The sequence below is a fragment of the Aspergillus clavatus genome, genomic scaffold (genome assembly GCF_000002715.2).
Source record: "Aspergillus clavatus NRRL 1 1099423829791 genomic scaffold, whole genome shotgun sequence".
NCBI lineage: Eukaryota > Fungi > Ascomycota > Eurotiomycetes > Eurotiales > Aspergillaceae > Aspergillus > Aspergillus clavatus.
The window spans coordinates 567,313-588,871 of record NW_001517108.1 but is presented as its reverse complement, the minus strand read 5'-3'; the positions used below and the strand labels follow the sequence as shown (position 1 = coordinate 588,871).

General features: G+C 49.0%; 8 protein-coding genes across 8 annotated transcripts, besides 4 other annotated features; 1 reads left to right on the top strand and 7 right to left on the bottom strand.

The window, feature by feature from the left end:
- Positions 1-2,790: 2,790 nt before the first annotated feature.
- On the bottom strand, positions 2,791-5,340 carry ACLA_069760 (DEAD-box ATP-dependent RNA helicase DBP2; the record flags this gene model as incomplete). The annotated part of the gene is made up of 6 exons (XM_001275370.1): positions 2,791-3,002; positions 3,059-3,187; positions 3,683-3,790; positions 3,854-4,822; positions 4,879-5,069; positions 5,300-5,340. 6 exons carry the CDS (start codon positions 5,338-5,340, stop codon positions 2,791-2,793), a joined length of 1,650 nt encoding a protein of 549 aa, XP_001275371.1.
- Positions 2,839-2,917: a microsatellite.
- Positions 4,924-5,020: a microsatellite.
- Positions 4,972-5,008: a microsatellite.
- Positions 5,341-5,725: 385 nt separating the features above from the next.
- On the bottom strand, positions 5,726-7,817 carry ACLA_069750 (putative thiamine biosynthesis protein (Thi-4); the record flags this gene model as incomplete). Its single annotated transcript, XM_001275369.1, has 9 exons — positions 5,726-5,892; positions 5,963-6,178; positions 6,238-6,346; positions 6,424-6,489; positions 6,553-6,703; positions 6,758-7,302; positions 7,361-7,443; positions 7,524-7,705; positions 7,765-7,817. The coding sequence occupies 9 exons, from the start codon at positions 7,815-7,817 to the stop codon at positions 5,726-5,728; spliced, it is 1,572 nt and encodes a 523-aa protein (XP_001275370.1).
- A 241-nt stretch (positions 7,818-8,058) lies between these two features.
- Positions 8,059-8,084: a microsatellite.
- A 390-nt stretch (positions 8,085-8,474) lies between these two features.
- On the bottom strand, positions 8,475-8,845 carry ACLA_069740 (uncharacterized protein; the record flags this gene model as incomplete). The annotated part of the gene is made up of 2 exons (XM_001275368.1): positions 8,475-8,544; positions 8,601-8,845. 2 exons carry the CDS (start codon positions 8,843-8,845, stop codon positions 8,475-8,477), a joined length of 315 nt encoding a protein of 104 aa, XP_001275369.1.
- Positions 8,846-8,974: 129 nt separating this feature from the next.
- On the bottom strand, positions 8,975-10,013 carry ACLA_069730 (terpene synthase family protein; the record flags this gene model as incomplete). Its single annotated transcript, XM_001275367.1, has 5 exons — positions 8,975-9,068; positions 9,124-9,280; positions 9,343-9,490; positions 9,666-9,789; positions 9,847-10,013. The coding sequence occupies 5 exons, from the start codon at positions 10,011-10,013 to the stop codon at positions 8,975-8,977; spliced, it is 690 nt and encodes a 229-aa protein (XP_001275368.1).
- Positions 10,014-10,925: 912 nt separating this feature from the next.
- On the bottom strand, positions 10,926-15,530 carry ACLA_069720 (DNA-directed DNA polymerase alpha catalytic subunit POL1; the record flags this gene model as incomplete). The annotated part of the gene is made up of 5 exons (XM_001275366.1): positions 10,926-11,906; positions 11,959-12,699; positions 12,760-13,317; positions 13,366-15,084; positions 15,144-15,530. The coding sequence occupies 5 exons, from the start codon at positions 15,528-15,530 to the stop codon at positions 10,926-10,928; spliced, it is 4,386 nt and encodes a 1,461-aa protein (XP_001275367.1).
- Positions 15,531-15,917: 387 nt separating this feature from the next.
- Positions 15,918-17,952, bottom strand: ACLA_069710 (uncharacterized protein; the record flags this gene model as incomplete). Its single annotated transcript, XM_001275365.1, has 6 exons — positions 15,918-16,986; positions 17,038-17,135; positions 17,244-17,302; positions 17,374-17,498; positions 17,546-17,731; positions 17,816-17,952. The coding sequence occupies 6 exons, from the start codon at positions 17,950-17,952 to the stop codon at positions 15,918-15,920; spliced, it is 1,674 nt and encodes a 557-aa protein (XP_001275366.1).
- Positions 17,953-18,290: 338 nt separating this feature from the next.
- On the top strand, positions 18,291-19,955 carry ACLA_069700 (putative DNA repair protein rad9; the record flags this gene model as incomplete). Its single annotated transcript, XM_001275364.1, has 5 exons — positions 18,291-18,404; positions 18,465-18,614; positions 18,666-18,801; positions 18,860-19,704; positions 19,758-19,955. The coding sequence occupies 5 exons, from the start codon at positions 18,291-18,293 to the stop codon at positions 19,953-19,955; spliced, it is 1,443 nt and encodes a 480-aa protein (XP_001275365.1).
- A 100-nt stretch (positions 19,956-20,055) lies between these two features.
- Positions 20,056-21,198, bottom strand: ACLA_069690 (RCC1 domain-containing protein; the record flags this gene model as incomplete). Its single annotated transcript, XM_001275363.1, has 1 exon — positions 20,056-21,198. The coding sequence occupies one exon, from the start codon at positions 21,196-21,198 to the stop codon at positions 20,056-20,058; it is 1,143 nt and encodes a 380-aa protein (XP_001275364.1).
- Between the last annotated feature and the right edge of the window lie 361 nt (positions 21,199-21,559).

Genomic DNA, 21,559 nt, shown 5'->3' with positions numbered 1-21,559 from the left:
GGGGGCATATCTCCGACCTTGATCCACCCAAGAGAGCTGACTTGAATCATGACGGTTCATTGGACATATATTTCCTCCCGTACAGAATAACCCATCCAGAATTGAAATGCGAAATACCAAATATCGGTACAGCCGCGGAGAATCCAACAAAACAAAAGGGGGGGGAGGGGGCCGGGACGGAACTCAGGGGCAAACGTCACGAGGTCGGTCTTTTGACGAATTCCCAGTCTGCCCAAGAATTGCATATTAAGCAGGGTATTTGCATCAGGCCTGAAGAGTTCCAGGTTGACACCAAATTCAAGGTTGACATAACCTATGTACATGTTCTATGCATGATCTACGGTTGCTCTAGGAGTCTAGGATCATATGTCACAAGCCAGGATGGGCGAGCGACAATGGCAGCTGCGTCCTTTACTTCTTTTGGTAGAGTAAGACAACTTTGTTTCTACCTCAGTGATCCATCTAGTCTGTATCCCGCACTATTATGGATGTAGACACTAGACAGTAGACAGTTAGACTACGAAGTAAGTATGTACTATATCAACATGTAGTGGTCCTCCAGCGCACTGACAACTTTCTTTGATGGAGCTTCGGTCATATCGATTTATCCACCAGATAAGTCAATGTTCCGCGGTCCTCCAGTTGAGGCAGTTGGTTCGCTCTAAGTACCTATGACTGGACTGTACCTATACTTATACAGAGTCCTCCGTATTGTATTCTGTACAGAGCACAAGTCGGCCGAATTTCGCAGAGAGTACCACCCATACTCACAAAAAAGATAATCTTCGAAGGGAAGAAAAAAAAAAAAAATCTATCAATATTTTGCTGCACTCCGTATCGGTCTTCATCACTTGATACTCGAACTTGGTATCGCGTACAATTCATACTTCCGACATGCGTGCTTTTTTAGCACCTACGGAGTACCTGATTCGAGATCTCCACTTTCTTACAGGACTGAACTGAACCACGGACTAGATACGATACTTAGCGAGTACCTCCTTAGCTCTTACGGAGTAGATTAATTGATACACCGACTGATCAAGCGGCCCCCACCAGACCCAGTCTTGGTTGGGTTTGATTACGCCCTAACCCCTCTTGGCTTGGACGCATATGCCTAAAGCTGCATTTGCTGGGAGAGCTGCCATTCGTTCCCAATTTCCGCGCTGTTGAAACGATTGAGGTGCGAGAACCTGTTCCTTGGTACGGAGTACCTTTGTACCTTGTACTGTAGATATCAACAGAGTATCTACCTAGGCACCGAAATCGCTGTCTCATTTGGGCGGCCGTAGATGTCTGCATGTCAATGTGAACCAATGTGGAAGGGGAAATTATGTCCTAACTTAGCCTGAGATATAGGCATAGATCATAGTTGGTGCCAGGTAAGATAGATAGGAGCAGGGATCAACATACACTACAGAAACAAATAATAATCGTCAACAGCTCCCACATGCAAACTGTACACAGTAGTTCTCCGTTGGCCCACAAGATAGATAGATAGTAACGGGAATCTAAGTAGGTCGCGGAATAATTCCACCTCCTAAACTCCTTATAGAATACGAAATACCGTACCGATCAATATCCGCAATAACCTAGCTCAGGTGGTCAAGGATGGCCAAATTCGGCTTTTCCGAAAAGGATCAAGGTAAACAACGCGTCTTTCATTACGCGTCTGCTGTAGGTATATCCAGGCTCATGACCATGTTGTATTACCCCCAACCAGGAAGACCATTGGGCATAGACTGCAATTGATGGAATTCTGCATTTCAAGTTTGTTCTTATGGGAATTAAATCCAGTGCTCAAGCTGCCTCTACGCATAGAATATATCTTTCGAAGATGATAACTGTCTTGTGGGAGCTCACAGATATCCAGTCGGCAATTTGATTCATAGTCACCTGGATCGTAGATAGAGCGCGGTCTCTGGCAACGGCTAAGACCATCCGCGTCACTCAGCCAGCATTACTGGAAATATCATGGAAACGATTTCCACTCTATATTGTGAGCATGATGATATCAGACACAAGGACCGTGTATACGAGTCTATAGGATGTGCACTGCGATGTCAGGTCAAGATATAGGTAGGTATCGGTTACAGGCCCTAACATGACTGGCATTGAAGAATCTACCTAACGTACGGCTGTCCCTCGCTCATAGGATAGGGGGACAATTAGGTCTCTTAGGCAAAAGGATTAGCAGGGTGAGTGCTAGTGGAATTGGAAAAGCTCTTGATCGTAGCTGATTCGGTTGACTGATTCAAATAACTACTCGTTGTATTGATTAATTAGCAAACTTCCATATGGAATTTATGTTTGGGATAACATGATTCAAGTGATATTAGTAGAAAAGAGATTGGGGTCTACATTTTGCCTATGTTTACTATCGAGGATGATAATCAGGTTTACTGAAGAGTGTGCTCTTTCTCATAAGATATCCACTAAATAACATCAATTGCTGACATTCAACGCAAGACAAGAACGACATTTGGATTCATTGGAGTATTGGATGAAAAAACGAAGGTGCCATATGATTGGCTGACTTTTGAAATCAATTAAGATATCTCGTATGATCTGCATAATTAGAAAATCTCAGCAACAGCGAGGCCGTCTGAGGGGATTTCGAAAGCTCGGCGAGAGCTTCTGCGGAAATGGCAAGACAACAGAAAGAAAGTAAGTCTATCGTGACATCGAAGAACGCCGTCCGTACCGAATTACGAGGAAAAAGCCCAAGGGAACACAAAAAAAGCAAAGTCTACCAGTGACGATGGGTTACAAACTCGTGGCCGATGGGTCAGTTTACCAACGACGGTTGTTTCCGAGAGGGGCAGCGTTGGAGGCAGTCGAGCCACCACCGCGGCCACGGCCACCGCCACGGCCACCCCAGCGACCATAACCACCGTGGCCATGGCCACCGCCGCCACCGTAGCGAACCATCTCAGCGAGACGGGGGTCAATCTGCTGCTTAGCCTCAGTGAGGATAGTAACCAAGTCACGAGCCTGCTTAGAGTCTGTGATGGAGATGTTAGTTGGATGATCAACCCGAATGTATTGCGGAGAAACTCACTGTCAGTGGTGAAGAAGGTAATGGCGGTTCCCTTGGCACCAGCACGACCGGTACGACCGATACGGTGGATATAATCCTCCGAGTTGTTGGGGTAGTCATAGTTCAGCACATGAGTAATGTCGCGAACATCTTCAGACAAATTCAGGTTAGCAAACAGAGCATTAGTTACGATAGCAACGTGGCCTATGCGCCCTTTCGCAAGTCATGTGAGACTTGATGCGTTCACTCTCTCACGGATTTTGAGGTCAAAATCCGTTGTGGGCGAGTCCATGCTCGGCAAAAGATCGTGGTCCTAGAGTAACCTTGGAATGCAGCTTCAACGAGTCGGAAGAAGAGAAAGCCCATCTCTCAACCAACAAGGTTCAAAGAATGGAGATGGAAAACCCAGAAACAGAATGGACGGTTCAAACTGCTACACTGCACTGTAAGTCCAAGGTCCTCATGGCATGAGCACCATTTTCAAGAGACCCGATATAGCCTGGACGAGTCATGTTATACCAACATGGTTCTTTAGAAGAGAGTCAAGCATCGTGCCATTGTCACACGACGTCAATACGGATGAGGGTGCGTAGGAAGGAGTGGGGGAGGGGGAATGGGAAGGGAAGAATTGCGATGTAATCATACCGATACCACGGGAAGCCACATCGGTGGCCACCATGATTGGGCTCTTGCCCGCCTTAAACTCGTTCAAGACCCAATCTCTTTCCTGCTGTTGCTTGTCACCGTGAATAGCTGGATGTTATATGAGCGAACGGTTCAGAAAATTCCAAGGACAGGTTTTTAAAGTGAACTTACAGAGCGCAGGCCATCCGTCCTGGCGAAGGAAGCGAGTGATTTCGTCAGCGATACGCTTGGTACCGGTGAAGATAAGAATTTTGTTGGAACGGTCCTCCATGATCTTCTCGAGGTGCTTGATCATCTTGTCGCGCTTCTCGAAGTCAGAGACGACTTCGACGATTTGAGTGATTCTGTGGTTAGCAGACAAGTCCATGGAACCGATGTTCACCTGGATGTAGTCGTTGAGAAAGTCGCTGGCGAGCTGACGAACTTCCTTGGGCCAGGTGGCGGACCACATGCAAGTCTGTCTGTCGGGGCGAATCTGAGAAATGATCTTGCGGATCTGAGGTTCAAAACCCATGTCCAACATGCGGTCAGCCTCGTCAAGAACGAGATATGTGACACGGCGGAGATTGGTCCGGCCAGCTTCCAACATGTCAATCAGACGACCGGGGGTCGCGATGCAGACTTCGACACCACGGCTCAGATCACGGATCTGAGGGCCCTTAGGGACACCACCGTACACACAGGTGTTACGGATACGAGACGACTTTCCGAACTTGGTGATTTCGGTCTGAATCTGAACAGCAAGTTCACGGGTAGGGGCGAGAACGAGAACAATAGGACCGTCACCAGGAGCAAGAAGAGGCTGGGCGTTGATGTGCACGATAGCGGGAAGACAGTAGGTAAGGGTCTTTCCGGAACCGGTCTCGGCAATACCAACGACGTCACGTCCAGAAAGAGCCATAGGCCAACCCTGAGACTGGATAGCAGTAGGGCGCTCGAATCCCTGAGACTTGACCTCGCTCAGGACGTACTGGGGGAAACCAGCCTCATCGAAAGTCTCAACGGGGCGGGGGACATTCTTTCCCTGCACAGTCATCTTGTGCTCCTGACGGAACTCATCGACCTCACGCTGGGAGCGAGCGGTAACATCGGGATGCTCCTTGTAGAAGGACTTCTCGAACTTAGGAAGGGTCTCCAGGTCTAGTCAAAGTTAGCATTTCTGTTTAAACAACCGTTCTGATACGGTCAAAACATACCCCATTCTTGCTTCTTCAAGCCAGCACCGAGGTTAGACATGCGGTCACCACCGGCAGCACCGCCGCCGCGACCATAGCCGCCGCCGCCGAAACCACCACCGCCGTAGCCACCACCGCCATAGCCACCACCACCACCACCACCGTTTCCGTAGCTGTTGCCGTTGGAATAACCACCCTGACCGCCTCTAGAGCTGTTCAGCGATAGATATAATTAGCTTCTGTTCCAAAAAATATACTTGAAACGTCTTGAAAAGACAATTCGGGTTGAGTGCCGATATCTGGCGTGTTGCAGGACACTGTAGTGGCCCTCGAGGATTGACTCCTTGCGGCCCAACTCGCAGTGTGTCATTTGCACAAGCCAGATTCCAGTGACTCAATATTTGCGCTTTTGAGACCGTTAAACGATCGAAGCTGAACTTACCGATAAGAATCGCGCTGATAACCGCCACCGTAGGAAGACATGATGGAATTTGTGTTGTTTTTGTTAAAGAACAGAGAAACGACTTTTTTTGGCGAAAACAAAAGCTTAGATGGGGAACGAGAGTTACCTGGAAGAAGGTAACGAATTTAAAGTGAATGAGATGAAGGCGGAACCTTGTCCGATGATGAAAAAAAGAGAGAGAGAGATGGAATAGAGAGAGGAAAGGATGAGGGAGGATGAGGGAAGAAAAAAAAGAATCGCAGCGGCGAAAAAGAGAAAAGAAAAAGAGGAAGCGGCGAATATGGCACTTTCCTGAGATGGTTAGCGCCAGCCAGACTTTTCCTTTACCGCCTTTTTCGTAATAAATCACGTGAAATAGTCAAATTCGCTGGTCACCTGAGAGGAGCAGGTCTCTAGAATCGTCTATTATTGTACAGATCCCTGGGTCCTCAAAGCGATACCATGCATTTGTGGTCGCTCACCCAGTCCCATGTCCCAGAAGTTGATCTCCAATTCCGTGGCTCGGATGAAGATCTTGATCAGTTCCTCCATCCGACTGACTGACACTTGCCGCATGTGTGACTCCAGCAGTTCTACACGTATCATCGGTCAGACATCCATGTTAATGTCAGGTAGAGAGTGGGGAGAAAAGCTATATCTTACCGGAACCCAATCGGACAGCTTCTGAGAAGTCTTCTGCAACATAGTTTTCGATCCACTGCCAGTACCGGTTCCCTTCACGAAGGGTTTCTTTCTCCGTGTACAGTCGCTTGGCAATGGCCCCATATCCGATGAGACACGGCGCCAGAGCCATCTGCAGTGCCAGCCAGTCGTCTGACTGTCCCACGTCGAGGATGTATCGGCTGTACGCGGTACAGGCTGGAGTTGTAGACTCAGTAACGGCAGGCGACCTTAATTGAAGCAACTGAGGTACTCACCGAGCGTCTCCGGGTAACTCTCCATCTCTTCCTTTGTAAGGCCAAAGGAGGCACAGTAGTTTAGATGCAAGGCTGTCTCGCGCTCAATATGTAGCACGATCTTGGCAGACTTTTGTGTTGAATGAAAGTCAGTGTCGATTACTCCTGTTGGAGGTAGACTATAAATATAAAGGCAGGCAAACTTACCGCCGCAATAGACGCCATGGATTTCCCTTTGTAAGCAGCCAGAGCATTACTTCTGGCGAAGTGAGTCTGATACAATAGCGTCTTTAGTGGTTGCTTCAAGATATTCGACATACACGCGGAAGTACTTACCAAGTAGAGGTAATCTTGCACCAGATACTGCTTGAACCGTTCCACTGGAAGAGCACCGCTGCCCAGACCGCGGACGAATTCATGTTCTGTAAATCTCTTCCAAACGTGGCTGACGTCGGGCCGGTCCAGCACATATTCCAGGAATCGATCACTAGGACTGCATCAGCCGAGTTGTCAACTAATGCCCTGACTGATGGAAACTTACGGTGCAAAGGGCAGAGAAAACGCAGAGTGGAAGTGGTTGATCGGGCCGCTTCCTTTGCCCAGGTCGGTACTTGTCCTAATACCTGCCTCGACATATCGAACGCCATTGTGGACTGCGCATTTCATATCCTTGCCGAGAGCTAGGTTGGCAGCGATGGCCGAGGCCAGAGAGCAGCCCGTTCCGTGAGTGTTCTTGGATACCAAGAAGTCGGTTTCAAAGAGAGTTACAGTCTCTCCATCATACAAAATGTCAATGACTGCTGATGCATCTTCGGGACAACGCGCTGTCTTGTGGTCTTTTGTGAGCGGCAAATGACCGCCCTTGAGAAGGACAGCCTTGGGACCCAAGGCGCGAACCTGCTTCGTGAGTTCGATAAGACCATCGAGGTCTTCGGGTTCTTGCACATCCAGCCCCGAGTCCTTTAACAATAGTAGCGCCTCGGGAATATTGGGAGTGAGAATCGTCGTCAGGTGTAATAGTTTCGTGCGCAGACCTTGAACAGCGGCTTCGGGTAACAACTGAGATCCGCTCGTGGAGATCATGACCTGTCCAAATGATCAATATTCGTAGGCACATAAGGTTGACTGGTAATGAAAGACATACCGGGTCCAGCACCACCGAAGGGACCTGATGTGTTGTCAATGCTTCTGCAACCACATCGATCGTTTCCGCCGATGAAAGCATTCCTATTCAAATTAGCCGTCATGGCCAGATAGACAACTGAACTCCCCCACAAGCAAAGCAGAGAATGGAAGGAAGAGCATACCCAGCTTGACAACATCGGCTCCAACATCTTCTAACCCAGCATTAATCTGCTTTTTCACAAATTGCGCCGGGACAACGAAAATATCCTGCACTCCTTGGGTATTCTGAGCCGTCAGGCCAGTTGTGGCAGTCAAAGCATAGCAGCCATGTACAGCCAGAACCCTCTGATCAGCTTCTAAGCCACTGGATTAGAATGTTAGCGGTTTCTCTTCCTCTTTTGGGGCTATGGGACGGTGACTTACGCGCCGCCGGAGCTGTCAGAGCCGGCAATGACCAGCACCCTTGACACGGCCATGTTGAACACTGATACCCCAGGGCTGATTATGATGATCCAGCTGAAGAGTAAAAAGACCGTGGAAATATACTGTCCAAGAGCTCTTATTGGATAAACAGTAGCAGCGAGATGCGACCATGCATAACAGCCAAAAGTCGTTCACCACAATATTGTTGAATGTCGGTCACCAAAGATCCTTCGAGTAGTGGGGGGGATTTCCGTTGCGGGGCTGCAATCGATAAAGGCGATAAGATCAGTTTGGGAGAGAACAACGGAGAGAACAACGGACAGTCTCTAGATATACTACATTCAGTTGAAGTCTATTAAGAGGAGATGGTTAGGTTTGTTCATCTTATACACACGCAGTTCAGAGATTCTATATTGTTTCGAGGGAAAAGAGCTGAATAGATAACAGTCAACAAACCTTGCCACTGCACGATCAGACCTATCATTGGAGATATATAGACTTGAATACCTACCTATATACCATGAAGAGATTAAATTTTTGAAAAACAGCTAAAATTGTTGACTATTTCATATTCTCATTCTCTATCGGTATATACTTTGCTGACATTCAATCGCGTGGATGGTAAGGGGATATTGTACCCCATTGCGCATCATAAAAAGCTGCAGCATAACGTCAATTCGAGAAGCTAATCGTCGCTAAGCTTATTGTCCCTAAATCTTGAATTTGATCACATTTCCTTCGCCGATCTCAGAGGGCTTGAAGTAGCGTTGTCCCGAATAGCTGCTCTTTATTAGCTCATATGTTCATTAGCCAATACGTCAACAGAGAGCAAGTACCTCCAATGTGTCAACCCCATGGCCACGTTTTTGCAACCTTCGATGAACATTTTTGAGACCTTGCTGGATGAGCCGTGACATGTGCCCCGCATGCTGGCTTCTACTTCATGGAAAGCGTCGGCGATGTCCTGCACCAGACGGAACCCTAGTTGCATGGCCTCGTGGCAGTCGATGCCTTCATTCAGCATCAAAACCGGGATGAGGTTTTCGATCTGGTTGTCTCTCTGCAGGACAAGCGTTAGCATCTGGGGACAAGCTTAATCGGATAGATCGGAACATACGATCTCTTTCCTTAGCGAAAACATGTCATTCTTCCTAAGACAGAGTTAACATGATTGGTGAGATCGAACAGTCTGCAGAAGATAGTGGAGCGCCTACATATGCACAAGATACGAAGTATGTCTCCACAACAGCCTCATATTTTCCGTGGCCAGCTCTGCGTGCGAGACATCCTGTCCATAGATGAACCTGGATCTGTCAGCGAGGATACCTACCACATGCGGGTCACTGTGTGATAACATACGGAATTGTCGCAATGACTGGATACACCCCTGCTGTTCGCTCGCGGCGGTCCCAGTACTCTACCAGCGAGGGGATCTGGTCGCCTTCACAGATGGTATCGACGGTATCCACACTGGACACGTAGTAAAGTTTCTTCTCCAGTAGGACCTCACATGTTTCTATTCGGTGATCAGCCCCATCTAGCCCGCCGCTAACATATCAGCGGTGGGAGAATGTTTACCTTTTGAACAGACCTCCCGAATATGGGCTGCAACCTCGTCCCAGCACAGTAACGCGTACTGCAGCTCCAAAGAGAAGCCAGAAAGATCAGGAAACTCTCCTTCGCCACAGAGAACGTGCCTGAAGTATTGCAAGCTTTTTTCTCGGTACTGCTTGATAGTATCCAGGTCATGGGTCAAACTCCCGCAATCGAACACTAGATCTCGTCAGTCTATGTACGCCTCAAAAATCTGGAGCATTGATTAAATATACAATCATCCCAGACGAAGTACTATGATCCGTCAGCTCTCGGTCTTGCCGTGATCGACCTGAACGACAACATACCCAGGCAAAAGACTTGGACATTGTGCACAGCTTCTCATACGAAGCGTCCGCGCACATAATCGCAGCAAAGACGCCAAATTCCGCCGCCTGGAACTTGCGGCTTGTGACTGGGTCGGGCACCCATCTGTTCTGCGTCAGGGCATTTCCCTTGCTCGAACCAGCGGAGGACGTCTACACTTACCGTTCTATCCAAGGGTTAAGGCTCTCATCGCGGGCTCTGGCATACTCAGGGTGAAGACGAGGCTTCCATTCCGGAAACAGAGAGTATAGATTAGGCAGAACGACGGATTGGCCTCTCAAGGAATCCCTGAAATCAGAATGGGATTGATTTTGCTGAATGATCGTCATGTTCCGTCTTGTCACTTAGAAGAAAATGCTCCGAAATAGAATGCATATCTCCTCAGACAGCCTAGCCAGGCATGAACAGTTATATACATCTAGCCCCCCCGCCAATATATCTCCCAGAGTCCCAGAAGAGATAAAGACACACGAAGACCCCATCAGACTATGCAAAACGTATTCGTTTCTGAGCCTTGAGTCCTTCGAGCTGAATCACTGCAGTGGATTCGCTTTTAGTTGCAGTTAGGCACGATTGGCGAAGGCAAAATGCATGGGTACTAGATCTGCATAGACGCAATCGAGATTAGTCTGATCAGTCAGCCCGTGAAGGAGTTGGGATCTCGATTATCGACAATGCATGTGTGGCTTTCTGAAGGGCCAAAAAAACGGGTGAGACATTCTGATCGAGTGGATCCCTACACAGTACAGCGGAGTCTTTCGGGGCCTATCTATCTATCTATTGTTTTGTTTACCACTTAGAGATTGGCAGTTTGGCACGCTTTCCCCCTTCTGTCACTATTCCACAGTAGTGGAGCACCATCTCTGTTCTCGATGAGCTGACTGCTGCGGTGTAATCCGAGACACGCCAGCAGACAATGCGCGTGGCTTGAAGTTTACGGAGGATTCTGTACTAATGTGAGGAACTACAGACTTATCATATGCCAACTGTAAGGAGTCTAGTCAGAAGGCATTGAACGCTCTGCAGAGATATCCACGTAAACTTTTTTTTTCTGGGAGAGGCATATTGACAAGATAAGACCCCATTGCAGTACAGATGAAGAAGTGCTATTCATTATCATCCAAGGAAAGACCATCACGCTACCCACAATAAAAACAAAACCAAGTCCAAACCAACCCAATGTCCCTGTATATACAAATTACCCCAAGGCCGGACCATAGACCGGTAATGAATGTGGTCGTTTATGGCAGCATGAAGCGGAATAGCGAATCCATCTCAACCCATTGACGACCACATTTCTTCAGATAGCTGTCCACAACATCTTTAACGGTACCGAATCGAGTACGGTTGAATTCCACCAGCGCCGCAATGCTGTCTTTCTTTTCACCGGACTCTCTCTGAGCATTGGATTTGGCCTTGTCCACATCCCAGAGACCTGCAAAATAGAGCAGCTGATTGTACATCTGCTTTTCTGTGTACTCATAGGACATACGTCCCAAGCAGCCTTCTGCGCGGCCGCGAGGACCAAGGCACCGATGTCCATAGACACTCATTTGCCGCGTCCGGTTACCGCATGCTGAATCATCACAGACCAGCCAGCCCTCGTAGTACTTTGAGGTTTGAGCCCGAATCTGACTCTCCAGTTGTGCAACGATCGTCAGAACAGTGAAAGGCTTCTGGCATGCCTGGTTGGGACAAATGATGCCGTTGGCGGTACACATGTGAGTGGAAGCCACCAACCCCTCGAAAATTGACTTTTCTTTGCAGAACCGGCATGTCAGTGTCAAGCGAGCGGCATTCTCGAAACGCACTGAATCTGGAATCTGTGATTCTAGTGGGAAAATCTCTGCGTTCTGTTGATTGCTTGTGCTGGATGTATTAATCTGATACTTGCGAACATCAAGTCCCAGACATTCTGCTAATCGAACAGCATCAGTTCCTGGGATAGGCGCACAGAGACGTTCAATCGGAGGGAAAATCTGTTTAAGGAGATAAAACTCAATATCAGGCTTGAGTCCAGACTCGGGCTTCATGACGTCTTGGAGAGTATATGACCGCTTCGCAGGAGCAAGAGATGAGGTTTCAGCGTCGCCATTTGTCACAATATATGAAATGACATCGTTGGGTCGGATGGTCTTGCCACGAGCGAGCTCACGTAGAGCAACCTGTGCAGGAGGCATTGACTCCTTGTTGGGGTATTCCTCTGGACGTTTGGAAAGTTTCTGTAGAGAACCGTTAGCTGAGCATGATCATCCATCTGTCAAGTATCCTTACTGTGTAGATGACGTATTTCTGGACTGGGATTTGATACGCCCGCATCTTATCGGCCAGTTCTTTCAAATAGTCGTGGACTCGGTTAAGGACCAGCTCTTGATCCTCGCCCGAGAGAACCTCATTAAGAAGTCTCTGCGATACCTCCTTCGACAAGGCACAATATTCACGTCTCTTCATGTCCAAACCCTTGACCTCAAGTTTATCGACATATTTGCCATCTACCTCAGTCATGTTCACGGCAGCATACTTCTTCTTAGCGTGCAACAACAGACGGCGGAAGATGTTATCAATGTCAATCTCCAAGAGCCGATATCGTTCGTTGACAGATTTCTTGAACTCCTCACCGACCTTGAGCGCATCGCTTATGGTGTCCATGTTGGTGTTGATCATAACCGAGTCGGTATCACCATAGATGACACGGAGCTGCTTCGACTCTGCAAGCTCCTTAGTGCTCCTCAAGATTTCACGACCTTTGAATGTCGTGAGCATTGCCAAGGGACGGGCGTAGAAGCGACTCTGGGTATAACCCAGACAGCCGTACATCGAGTTAGCAGTAAGCTTGAAAGCCAACTGCTTCGTATCCCATAAGGCCAGTTGATCAGGCGTTGCGCGCTTATCTTTCATCAACTTCTTCACTTCACGTCGACGGCCGACAAGGGTGGCGATTAGTCGGGGAAGAATGCCCTGCTCTTGGTCAGAGGAAGGAACCTCGGGAACTTTTTCTTCGTTCTCGTTTTCGGCCTAGACCACATATCAGCTGCATGCGAAATGTTAAATAAGATTGACCAGTGCAAGGCTTACCGTCGCGGTCCGATCCACTGTTGTAAAGCAAATGTTGTACTCTTGGATGATACTAGGGTACAAACTGTTGAAATCCATGACCAAGACAAACTTGTCGTAAAGCCCTTTTTCAGGCTCGAAAACGAGACCACCTTTGTACTTGTCTTTCTTCTTCTTATCAGCAGCATCGTCTTCCTCACCGTCCTGGTTCTTCTCCTCCACCTTTTGCAGCTTGGACGAGTATTTGTCAGGGCAGATGTACTTGTTCCGATGGAATTCGTGCAACAAAATGTACTCATTCCGCTCAGCGCGTGTACCGCTAAGTGTTCGGGCCCAAGAATTGCCAGCAATATTAGTGAGCACCTTGGTGAGCGACAGCATCTGAAGCCGCAACACCAACGCAGCAATGAAGTAGGTATCTGCATCACAATGGTTCACAAAGTTCATGAGACCTTCTTTTGATGTAGCCCAAGTCTTCAATGCGGCCTCGGAATCGAGCTCTTGCCGGGTGTTACCCTCTCCAAGATAGAGCTCACACATTTCCGTCAAACTCCACGATTGACATTTCATCATGAGGGACTGGAGATGTTAGCGCAAATTATGATAGTCTGACATCGAGAAACTTACTTTTCCCATGTCGTTGGCCACATCGCACATCAGCCTTCCAGCAATTAGGTGCCTCTCGGCGAAGAAACCCCCACCCCTGTTGAAGTTCTTAGGCCACTCGCCACGTCTGAGTCTACCAAGTCGATGCCATCCTGGGGTCTTCTTTTCCCTCAAGCGACTAAGCAGAATGCTAAGGTCAACTTCTTGCAGTTGGTGGCCCATCAGTACATCGGGATCCATCTTTTCAAACAAAGCCATGAATTTGCTGAGGAGGAATTGTTCACTCTTCTCCAGCATAAAAGTGCCCCGTTGCTTTCGCGTCTCGGCTTCAAAATGAAGGGGGTATGAAGAGCCAAGAGGTCGCATGACGGTAAATGTTTTGCAAGGAAGTTTCTCGGGGGGTGTAGTGTCTGTAAGGGAGACATTCTCATAGACTCTTGCGCTTGCTACTAGGATTTCCTGCTTGTTCTCCTTGACGTTGAGATGAGTTCTGAAAGCAAGACTCATGAGGGTAAGAGGGGGAGGATCCAAGTTCTCCGTGTCAGGAACTGGAGTAATCGACACTGGTTTAGTAACTTGACACTCAAACTTGCACCAAGATGCATTGTTAACGGCCGAGAAATCTGCATCCTCAATCTTGAGCCAACATGGGCCCATGATGTTCTTCCATAAAACAAACTGCTCGAATAGAGATGTGTTGGTTCCGAAGACATGTGAGAATGTTTCACCTTTGGTGTCCATGGGTAACACTGGCTTGTCGTATGGGTACAGCAGTTTCAAGTACTCGGTTTCCTTTGGGATGTTGGGCATCTCAAATGCGTATTTGCGCGTCGCTGGCTTGATCTTGTGCATCCCAACTCTGAGCCTCGACATCAGCGCATCAACCTCTTCATAGACGTCCTTCATGTCCACCTCTTCATCGGTTTCCCGACCATGCTTGTGTCTATGCTCGCGAGGAAGAAAGAAGAGCTTCCGTAAAATCTGGTCGACCTTTACAAATGCACTGGCATAGGAATCGGTCCGCTTGTTCTTCACTTTGCCGAATAAGCACAAGCTGCCGTTGACCTCTGTGTAGTCGATCCAGAAGAATCGCAAACTTCCATCTTCTTCCACCACATCTTCTGCATGCAGTTTGCCGAAAGTTCGTGTTTCTGATGCCGGGCTACTCAAGACGTTCAACTTACTCCTAACGTCATTCCAAGAAGCGTCCAGAATATCGACGGGTGCCTTCGCTGGAGAAGAGTTTGCAGGCGTGGAGTAATTCTCCTTCTTGATCTTGGGAGGTGGACGGCTTCCGGCCATGTTGACACTCGCTGTCTTGGCTTCATGCTGTCCTGTGACTTGAGCAACCTCCATTATATCATTGTCCTCTCCGTCGGATTCTTCCTTCTTGATGTTGATGGCGGACTTGCGCTCGACTGCTTTACTGACAGGTGATGACGGCATGGGATCACTCATGTGCACATCGTCGTCGTCCATCGAAGGGAGGGGTCCGTCGTCGTTGTCGAAATCGAGATCTGACTGCTGCGCGACTGGCGAGACCGGCTCGCTGTTCTCATCCTTCCTACTAATCCGTCCACTTCGTTGCCTTGAAGATAGCGGCGGTGAGAGAATGCGAACTTTCCGTCGAGTCTCTGACTTGATCACATTTTTGGTTGGGATGTGGTTGGAAACCACATTGGTGTCGACTTCTCCGAGGAGATCAGCCATGAAAGCATCATCTTCAGCTGTAGCAACCGGCTGTATCATGTCAGAATCGGAGGTCTTCCACCTCAAACCGACAGTATCATCCCACTCACCTTTGGTTTCGGAGCAGAGGCAGCAGGCCCGCTGTTAAAGTATTTCGATATGCCATTGTTGATCTTCTCTTTCCTCTGCTTCTCCTCTTCCCGTTTTCTTTTAGCAGCTTTGCTTCGTGCGGGTAACTCGTCGTCGTCGCTCTCGCTGTTGTACTCTGCGGTTGCTTCGTTCCAAACTTCTCGACCGTCGTCCGCGTAGCCCTCCCCGTTATCGTCGACCACGAAATCGTCCTGGTCTAGTCTGTTGCGGATTATCTTCTTGTAACCTTCATCATCGACTTCCTCGTAAATATCGTCTTGTTCCTCAATCTCGTACGTTGAAAGACGCTTCTTTCCCGCGGCACGAAGGGCCCGAAGCTCCTCGAGTTTTGCGCGTGCGGCAGACATGGCGCAATAATTTCCTGTTGGTTACAGGCAGATGTCCATGAATGATTCTTCTTCTAGAAAATTTTCTGATTCTCCAAAGACCGAAGAATTTCAGGCTCTGGATCGTCAACTGTGTGTGGAATGAGGAAGGGATGGCAGAATCACTGCGGGCCATCGCGCGAGACGACGCGTTCCGGAACGCGGGTTGAACGCGCCCTCCGCCAATCCCCATTTAGCTTAAGTGGTGGACTGCGAGATGATCTCCTTCACTGATTTGACCATAACGCTTAGGATCTCGTGCTCGAATACACTATGAATCTTTTGTTCTGTCATATACCAATTTTTCCTTGATCATTTGTGGAGTTACGACTAGATATCCTTAAGTTGGGATCATATGCTGCTACTCAATCAATGCTTCTTCACGAGAGCGATATTCAACATAGTGGTTAAGAGTTGATCAATCCGATATGTCTTCTGAGTCAACATCACTGTATTCCTCTGCGATACTGTCAGTAAGGACGTCTTTTGAGGTTGGATGAATTCTCTACCCTGTGCTAGGCCAAAGTCGAATGTCCCGTCCAGATGTCCTTTCAAAGTGTCGCGAATCAAGATTTGTGCTTCCGCAGTGAGACCTGGCGCCACCGAGTTCAGAATCGAGAGATTCATCCCTCGATGATCAACTCCAAGACTGGAGATAAAATCTAGTATGCCTTGAGCTGTGAACTCGCTGAGCGCATGGATCGCAAGACTCTTCAACTCTGGAAGGCACCGGAAGGCAGCCCAAATGTCATCGTCGAAAAAATCCCCTCCAATCCAAAGTCTCTCGAGATGAGGGATGCAAGGTGTCAGAGCTTTGACATGATTTGAAGTGAAGTAGTCCGAAATATCCTTAAGCTCAAGCTCACGCAAATTGGCAAGTTGGCCGATGGCCTGAATAAGCAATTCAGTGTCTGCGGGAATCTCAGAGCATTCACCTCGGAGAAGCAAATGCTGTAGAGACTGCTGACATGCTAGAGCACTGTGAAAATCATGACTGCCCACCATTGTATATCCTGTTAGTGACAATGCGCGGAGGCGGACGCTCTCGTCATTAAGAACTTGTGACAGTAGACGAGAATCGTCAACAAACCTCCTGAGCTCCAGTTGGCGCAGGGATTTGCAACTTCGAATCCAGTCTGCCACCCGGGTGACAGTGGAATAAAAGTATTCGTTTCGTGCTGCTGGAATGGAGTCAGTCAACACCAGTACTTTCAACACTGGTGGCACCGCCAACGTGGGCAGCTCCGCTATTGCCTCTATACCAAGACTCGTCAATTTTAACTCTACTAGCGAGTTTAATTGAGTGCCTATGGCTCTGATCGAGCGAGGTCCCAGATGGCAAGAGCTTAGCATCTCAAAGTACTTTAAACTGTGAGGTAGCAGTTCATCGAGGAACATTTCGGCATCTGTCTCGGAATTTCTGCCCTGTTCATTGATCCTGAGCAGGTGAGCGAGTGCACTGCTAATCAAATCCACCATAGAACCTTACCATCTATATATTATTATTTGTCTAAAGTCAGGACAATACTCTCGAATTCTGTCACCAGCATGTTCTGTGAGAGAGACGCCAGACCAAATGGTCAGAGCCTGTAGTAAGGGAAGCATTTTCAACCATTCAGCCAATAAAGACGGCTCAACTATTGAAGTCAGGATATCAGACTGCAGTGTTATAGGTTTCCCGCATGTCTTACTTACCGTCACACGACATTCCACGTATCGAGGAGGTTCTTTGAATAATCGCTTGGGCCATTTAGCTCAGATTAAAATTCCTGTGTAATATCTCGCAAAGAATGCTTGGGACAGGTGGGAAATAGGAAAGGATTACCGGAGCCAAATTTAGACAAAATCCATTTGTTGTCAGGCAGATTCCTCAATGATCGAAGACGCTTATTCCCCTTTGGCTCATAGCCATGGGACACAAGGTCCTGGAGCTCTAATGTGAAGAAGTTCCTGTGCCTGGTCAGATATAGCGCGATGCAATTCATGCCAAGACGTACTCCTGGATCGCGCCAGTGAACGAACTATGACTGAGAAGATTCGATAGGTCATTGAGATCCAGGTACCGCATATAGCTGTAGTACGGGAGATACGTCTGATTTAGAGTAGAAAGCATGATGGAGCGCCACATCAGGGCCCATTTCCTCCGAACATGCGTCGAGTCGCTAATCTCAGTTCCGCCGCCTCTAATGGGAGAAAGCTCATATGATCTGGGTCACGGATTTGTTAACAGAATTGTAGACAAATCTGTCTCAGACCTGGAGACTGACTTGTACAGAGCTGCCAAAGCCTGCCCGGCAAAGCATCTCGCAGTGACAGCACATTGGAACAAGCTATTGAAGTCCCTCTCCTGTTCCAGCAGCTCGACTATGATGTAGATTATGTCGGCAGGCAATGGCGAGGCCATCTTCAAGACGGAATTTCACCCGTCTGCATCAATAGCTGCAGAGTTTATAGCGATTAAGTTCAGCATGTGAACAGCCTGCTCGAAGTAGATATTTTGCCCACGGGGTTGTAGATACGATGTTGATCTGACTACGATGAAAGATGCCTTACGTCCAGGTACTGATTATGTAAGCTCGCGTCGTGTTTGCAGTTGACGTGACTTGGAACAATTGAACAAACGACCGGATGGACACAGACCAGACGAATTATTAAATCCTTACTAAATGAAATCGGGTTGCAGCGTGCTACCTTTCTGACTATGAGATTGAAGGAAATAGCGCAAGTGCTGTAGAAAAAACCATGACCTTGCTTTCCTTCTCCCTCCTCCCAGATGCATTAGGGCGAATGCACGATGCCCTGCTATGTCTCGCCAAATTCAGCGAGACGGTAGCTATCGAAGCCGAATCCGATCTTGTAAGATATCTGCATAGTTCTCTCAACGCGAAGCGAGGACCGTGACTGACGATCCGCAAGCTTCGATTGAGCGTCCTCAACTCCACCAAGACTGGATATGCCGCATTTGTTTTCGAGAAGGATGGTTTCTTGGCGAGCTACTCGTTTGCCAGAGAAAGCATTGCCAGAGATGCCCGCTCGGAAAGATTCTGCTGTCAGATTTATATCAAAGTGAGGTCGACGCGGGATTGTGTGTAGAACAGGTATGACTAACGCAGACAGACATTACTATCCATCTTCAAAGGAAGGACAACTGGACGAGATAAGGACACTGCAGTCGAAAGATGCGAGTTTGACCTTCACGAGGACCTGGACGAGACAGAGTGCAGGCTTGTCATCAAGATGATCTGTGGACTTGGTGTGTGCATCCCTCCCTCCGGATTGATGTACTAATCGCATGGCTTACGGGTGCCCAGGTGTTATAAGAACCTACAAGCTCACCTATGAACCCGTTGAGATCCAACACGCGATCTTTGATAGGTCAAGCGTGACGAATCAGTGGAGCATTGACCCCAGGTATCTCAAAGAGATAACAGATCACTTTAGTGTCTCTGCAGAGCAGCTGGATATCTACTCGGACGGAGGCAAGGTCATCTTCACTAGCTTCACAACGAAGATCACCGAGGGAAACGGTCTGTATCTGCTCTCGATGGAAAGATGCAGTAATGCAGTACTAACGACTCCCTTAGAAATCCTCAAACAACCTGTACACACATCGGTGGCTATTGATAAACGAGACTTTGAAGACTATTCAGCCCTAGATGAACTACACATTGCTATCACCCTGAAAGACTTCAAAACGATCATAGCGCATGCAGAAACCACAGACGTACTTATTACTGCCCGATATACCCGCCCGTGTCGACCGCTACAGCTGGCATATCGTTTCCCCGGCGTCAGATCCGAATTCACCTTGATGACGACGGGCGAAGTCGATAGCGAAGATTTTCCAACTTCATCGCGCGCACCAGCTCCTGAACTATCCGCAAGACAGACACCGGCTCCAGTGCACAACACCCAGCGGAGTGGTGCTTCGAACGCCGAAAGGATGCCGCCTCCACGTAGTCGATCTATCCGGCCGCTTACTGGGAACCCAACTCGCGTTACAGAGACGAACATCGAAAGTCAGCGGCAAGCGCCTTCAACCCAGTTCGACAGCCTGTTCGTCCCAGCGGATGATGACAGACAATGGGATGTGCCCAACGAGGACAGTGAGACCATGGCAGAGGATACACTTGGTTGGGATGCAACAACGGACCATGTTAGTTGCTCGCAAACGGGGCGTTGAAATACATCGCTAATTGTGGAACCCAGGAAACATTCAATGCAAGCCTCGGGCCCCGGTTAAGAGATATTGAACCCAACATCCCGGTCTATCCAAGCGAACAAGAAGAGCTTCAGGATGAGATGGGGATACCTCCAACGCAGCGCATCTCGCAGGTTCGTAAAATCCCGTCGTGGGAAGTACAAGCTAATACTCGGCAGCTTCACGGTCTCGGTCTCTTTGATTAGAATGATGATTACCTTCATCGTCGCATCAAGTATTTTCGGACGGGCCACACGCTGCGTTTGGCCATCGATATATCGCCTGGCCCTTTAAGTGGCCGCGTACTCACGACGTGATAATCCAACTGGTCGCACAACCAGCACCAATGCCAACGACCTCAGCATCCTCCCTGAGCTCAAGCGGAATTTCTCTGTACACTCCCTTGACATTGCCTTGCGGATCTGTTTCGGGGCCACAATTGCCGTGTTCTCCCCACCCGAAAGCCACAACAGCGTGGTCGTCCACAAGCGCAAGGACATGCTCACTTCCCACCGCCAGTTGCTGGGGACTAGGCAAATCCGTGGGAGGAATCTGGCCGCGGTCATTCCGTCCCCAAGCAAGAACAGAAAAGTCACTCCGATGTACATAGACACCATGCCAGCTGGCAGCTATACCCCGATAAGCCGTCAAGGACTGGGAAGCAGAAGCAGCACCAGAGAGAATATCCCACTTGTTATCGCAGGAGCCAATTACAACGAATTCCCCCGCAGCCTTATCCCCAGCTATCACTGTAAATTCGCGGCCACATGCCGCACCCGTCGCGCGGAAGGGAACCCCACCTATCTTGACGGGGGACCACGCGATCTTCATCGCCTTCGCAGCGTCCCCGAGCTGGCCCTTCCGCGCGCCTCCCCAGCCCCAAACATCCCCGTCGGAGAGCACGGCCACCGTATGCCCCATCCCGCTAGCAATAGCCACAACCCCCGTCCCCCGCGGCGGGAAGTCCGGAATCGCCGCCGGCTCAACAACCCTCGTACACCCTTCCCCGAGCCCAAGCTCCCCCTTCGCACCCGAACCAGCCGCAAAGACGCGATCCACCCAACCAGACGGATCCTCGGATCTAGCAACCAGAAACGACGCCTCCCACGTCGCCGACACGTCCCGGAACGCCGCATAGCTCCGCGCAGACGCGCCGGTGCCGTCCTCGACAATCACCCGCCTGAACCTCTGCAGCGAAGCGGCGGGGGTGTGCGCACATCTCCCGTCTTCATTGCAGCCGGTGGCGTAGACGCATCCGTCTTCATCCAGCACGAGGGTATGATTACCCCCCGCTACGATGCGGGAGATCCGCTTCGCCGCGCTGCGATTCCCCTCTGGAGGAGATGATACTTGTTCTTCGAAAAGGCATTCTGTGGGGGTGGAGACGTCTTCGTTATGGCCGATGCCCAATTGGCCCGATCCGTTCGAGCCGAATGCGAAGAGGGGCATTCTAATGAGACTTATCTCTCCCCCTCCGCTGCTGAGTCTCTGTCGTGTCTGTCGAGGTTGATGCTGCAGCGAAAGGCTCGTATGTATGTGTGTAAAGTTGTAGGTAGTAGATGGCCATCGTCAATCAACAATAGCCCATACTCACCGCCTACTTGAGCGCCTACCAGTTGGCTCTTGGCAGAATCGGCGTCCCATTGGTGATGATAAGACTGTTTTGCGGATTACGTGGGACTTTGGGTCCTCTTGAATGTCGTCATTAATCAGAACATCAACTAGACGATCGAACGGGCGATCATGAGATCATGTTACTATCATCAAATACAGGAGGCGAGAACGGAACTATGATCTATGTGGGTCTTTA